The 4,788-nt window shown below is 63.5% G+C and overlaps 1 protein-coding gene across 1 annotated transcript in view; it reads left to right on the top strand.

Moving 5' to 3' along the window:
• Positions 1–4,788, top strand: part of KCNQ2 (potassium voltage-gated channel subfamily Q member 2) — a 75,561-nt gene that overhangs the window by 47,769 nt on the left and 23,004 nt on the right. Inside the window, 1 exon segment of the mRNA XM_037733914.1 lies at positions 2,487–2,555. Within this exon segment, the coding sequence (XP_037589842.1) occupies positions 2,487–2,555 (69 nt within the window).

Raw genomic sequence — 4,788 nt, 5'->3', positions numbered from 1 at the left:
CAGGACCCCAGGCCAACACCCCCAGACCAGGACCCCAGACCAGGACCCCAGGCCAGGACCCCCAGACCAGGACCCCAGATCAGGACCCCGGGCCAGGACCCCCAGACCAGGACCCCAGACCAGGACCCCAGACCAGGACCCCAGATCAGGACCCCCAGGCCGGCCCTGTCCTTGTCCCACCGCGGCACACAGGGCGGCCTCTTCAGGGCAGCTCACCTCCGGGGCTGCCTCAGGGTCTCCTGCCTTGGACTCAAGTTTCTCCTGAGTCTTGCCTCGGCGGCGGGGGAACCCCAAGTCTCCCGGCCCTCCCACCCCGGTGTGTCCCCCACTGCTGAGGGTGGGAAACGGGGCTGTCTGCTCAGACTGGAGGGTGCTGAGCTTTGGGGGAAGCCTCACCCCAGACAGGACGCAGGGCCTCTCCCAGCCAGGAGGGCAGGTGGTGCTCTGTGCGGAGATCGGCCAGCAGAGCCCGGGCCGGCCCCTCCCTGCACAGACCTGGAGGGGTTCCTGCACAGGAGCCCTTCTGACTCCTCCGAGCCTCTTGTCCGTCCTGGAGCAGAGACCCGGCCGCCCTTCCCGGGAGCTGTTAGAAGGCTGACCCTCCATTCCCAGAAAGGAAGGGATATGGTCCTGGGCAGGGGCGGGTCCAGGGCCTCTACCCCGACACGCTCAGCCATTGACGTCTCCCGCGTCTGCAGAGGCCCTGCTGCTCCTGGGGCCGGGTGGCTGGCACTGAAGCTGGCTGACCCTGGACCAGCCTCTGCTCTCTCCCGGGGCTCCCCCCGCATTGTACCTTCCTGTCCCGGCCGCCCGCCTGTCTGCCCTGGTGCTGCTGCTCTGTGTGTTCGAGGCATGACCTCCCATGTGGCTCTGAGGGCTGACGTGTGTGTCTCTGACCCGGGCTTGTGTGCGTGTGGGGTCCCGTCGAGGAGGGCCGTGGAGCCGGCTGTGGCCCCCGGACGGACTTGGGCCAGTCTGAGCTCTGCTGCCCCCATAGCACCAGCTCACCCGCCACCTGGGCACCTGCTCAGTCCTGACCGGGACGGCCGACTGCCCTCTGGAGGGAAGGTCTCACAGCTCCACTCTGACCAGCATCTTCGGGGTCCCTCTGGGGCTGTAGAGGGAACAAAGAGGGGCCAGGTGCGGCTGTACCAGCTCACACCTGCCCAGGCTGCAGGGGGTACCAGCGGCTGGTGGGGGCAGTTGCTGTGGGGCAGGGAGGGCTTCTGGGCAGCTCTGGAGGGGGGAGTGTTGCTGGACTACGGGGAGTTGGTGGCAGGTGACAGCCAGGCCGGGGGGCGGTGCGGTCACCGTCCTTTTGTTTTGGTGGCAATGGGGAGGCATTGAGTGTTTGGTCAGGAGAGTGGCAGGAGGCCTGTCTGGAGGACCAGGTAAGGCTGGGTGGGCAGAGGCAGGGCAGGTGAAGAGTCTGGGGATGTGGGCCACGCCCAGCCTAGGGCAGAGGAAGGACACGGGCAGGGGCATCTCCAGGGGGCGGCCATGGCTGTGGCCATGTAGGGGGTCAGCTGGGTGAGGGCTGGGCTGGGCTGGCAGGTGGCCGTCCTGCCTTGGATGCAGAGGAGAGGCCAGGACATGGCCCCGGGGGGAGTGCTCCACAGGTGAGGGTGGAGGCTATGGACGGAACGGCCGGGCCTGGGAGCCGAGGCTGAGCAGGCGGAGGCTCGGGGTCAGGTGTGTCAGGGGCCGGGTGGGGCTGAGGCCCCCAAGGAGGGCGTCTCCTCCTGAAGTGAGCTGGGACGCTGTGAGGGAACTGAGGCAAGGCGGAGTGGGCAAGGTGAGGTGGGTGGGAGTGGGGGGGGCGAAGAGGGGAATGTCCCACACAGATGCGGGGAGGTGCTTGCACGCCGCCTGGTGGGTTTTGGGGGCCTGGACCTGGTACTGCTGGTGGCTGTGGGTGGTGGCGCAGGCAGACGGTGGTGGATGTGACCAGGACTGGGAACAGGGCTCGGGGACCTGTGGAGGGTCCCCGAGGCGTCTGGGCCTGAGAGGCTGGACTCATCCTGCAGACTCCGAATGAGCCTCTGTGTCCAGCAAAACCCTTCTGCTTCCCCCCAAGTCTTCCAGGCAGAGAATGTGGCTGGGCAAAGGGGCTGGGGTGCGTCCTTCAGGGGTGTTCGGGGATCAGAAGAGGGGCAGGGATAGGGCCGTCCCCACCTGCGCGTTCTCCTCCACCTGCTCCTGGCCTCAGGGTCGGGGTGGCACGGGCGGCCAGCGCCCTCCTCCCTTCTGCGCCTGCTGGTCACCAGGGCCCCAGGCACAGCTGGAGCAGGAGGGTGGCGCCGGAGCCTGCCGAGGAGAGGTGGGCCTGAGCGCAGGTCCCAGGGGCGGCTGCCTGAAGCCCGGCCGCCCCACACGCCCCTGGGTGTCTGACCCCGCAGGCCCCGCCTGTGAGCCATGCAGGCAGAGGGAGGTGTCCCAGGACTCAGCGACGGGACGCTCACTCCCCTCTCCTCCTCTTGCTCCAGACTCATCCCCCCGCTAAACCAGCTGGAGCTGCTGAGGAACCTCAAGAGTAAATCTGGACTCACTTTCAGGTCAGCCGGGGAGCTCCAGTGGGACGGGTGGGCATCTCAGTCTTGAGGGGCCCCAGCTGCTCACGGAAGACGCGGCCCGGGGGACTCCAGGGAGTTGGGACGCAATGGACTTGGCGATGGTGGTGCTTTCTCTTTCCGAATCTGCCGACCTGGTCTGGGCTCCCGTCCCCAGAGGGGCAGGTGGTTTTTGGGGTGGGCAGAGGAGGGGTGGGAGGGTGAGGGGTGAAGGTTGACCTGGGGCTGGGGGCTCTGCGTGGCTCTTACTGGGACCCGGGTATGTGGGTCTCCCAGCCCCGCATCCTCCCGAGTGCCTGGTGGTGACAGCACCTGCTGCCTCTCCCTCAGGCCCACAGCCCACGGCTCTCGGACTGCCCGGCGCCGAGGTCGGTTGCAGAAGGGCCTGCTGAGCGGGAGACGTGGACAGTGCGCACACCCCCCAGGCGTGCCGGGGCCCAGGGCTGCCCGCACGCAGTTCCCGCCTGAAAGCCCTGGGCGGGGCAGGGGCTTCCAGTGGATTGGATGACGGTCTCTGTCTCCTGGAGACACACTCGTGCCCTGGAACCTGTCAGGACAATCTCAGATCATCCTGGATTTTCCGGGCGGGCCCCGAGTCCGATGATGAGTGTCCTTACAAGGACAGGGAGATTCGGAAACAGAGGAGACAGCACCAACTAGGAAGGGGAGAGCCCAGGGTGATTCGGCCGGAAGCCAAGGGCTGCCTGTAGCCATGAAGCACCCTCCCGGCACCGTCGGAGGGAGCAGGCCCTGCCCGCACCTCGATTTTGGACTCTGTCCTCTGGGACTGGGAAAGGACAAATGTCTGTTACACACACACAGTGGCACTTAGCTACAGGAGCTGCAGCAAATGACTCTGGACGTTCACACTCGGGAGCTGCGTGCTGCGGCACCGAACGCCTCCCGGCGCGGATGTGACTTCGGAACTGGGTGACGGCAGAGGCTTCTTTCTAGGATCACAGGTCCGTGTGTGGAGGACGTTCACCCAGGAAGATGCACACCTAGAATCACACACACCTGATTTAAGTGATTCGGATGATTTTATTATTTTATTTATTTATTGCTATTTTTTTAGACGGAGTCTCTCGCTCTGTCACCAGGCTGGAGTGCAGTGGCACAATCGTGGCTCACCGCAACGTCCACCTCCGGGGTTCAAGTGATTCTTCTGCCTCAGCCTCCTGAGTAGCTGGGATTACAGGCGCCCGCCACCACACCCGGCTAATTTTTGTATTTTTAGTAGAGACAGGGTTTCACTATGTTGGCCAGGCTGGTCTTGAACTCCTGACCTTGTGATCCGCCTGCCTTGGCTTCCCAAAGTGCTGGGATTACAGGTGTGAGCCACCACACCTGGCCTCTGATGACTTTAGATGATGAAATTTGTGATTTTTTGAACTGATGGGATGTGAATGAGATTTTGTACCTGAGTATTTTGAGGTGCAGAAGAAGCCGAGGTGTCCTGAAGAGTTGGTGGGTGGAGTTCCCGGTGCCTCTGGAGTGAGCACAGGAGGAAGTGAGAATCAGTTGTTGGAAGCCGGAGGGAAGGTTGTCCCCGTGTTGCTACCGGGCTGTGCGGCACTGCCAGGCGGAGGCAGAATTTTTAAGTGAGGAATGTGGATGTTCAGCCAAGATTTCCAAGCAAGTGTGGCAGGTGCAGCCTAATTTATTTCTGCTGCTCATAGTAAAATATGAGAGGAAAGAGGATTTCAGAATGGCACGTGGTCAGTCTTGTCAAAATAATATAAAAAAATGATGTAAGAAACCCGAACTTGAAGGTTTGGGAGGTGCTCGGCCTGCCCAGTTTACAAAGGGTTATAAATTAGGAGATTCGCTGTTGGCAAAGCCAGCTGTGGCAAGAAGCCCATGGGTGTGGCCAGACAGCCTGTGCTGAGGATGACACATGTGCGACCACGGCATCCATGCTACCATCTCAGCAGAGCCCCGGCATGGAGATGGAGGCCCGGCGTGGAGATGGATGGAGACCCTGTGTGGAGGTGGAGGCCCGGCGTGGAGATGGAGGCCGTGCGTGGAGAGGGAGGCCCGGCGTGGAGATGGATGGAGGCCCTGTGTGGAGGTGGAGGCCCGGCGTGGAGATGGAGGCCCGGCGTGGAGATGGAGGCCGTGCGTGGAGATGGAGGCCCGGCGTGGAGATGGATGGAGGCCCTGTGTGGAGGTGGAGGCCTGGCGTGGAGATGGAGGCCCGGCGTGGAGATGGAGGCCG

This window comes from Cebus imitator, unplaced genomic scaffold, assembly GCF_001604975.1.
Source record: "Cebus imitator isolate Cc_AM_T3 unplaced genomic scaffold, Cebus_imitator-1.0 Scaffold555, whole genome shotgun sequence".
Lineage (NCBI taxonomy): Eukaryota > Metazoa > Chordata > Mammalia > Primates > Cebidae > Cebus > Cebus imitator.
This window is presented reverse-complemented; position numbering and strand designations above follow the sequence as displayed.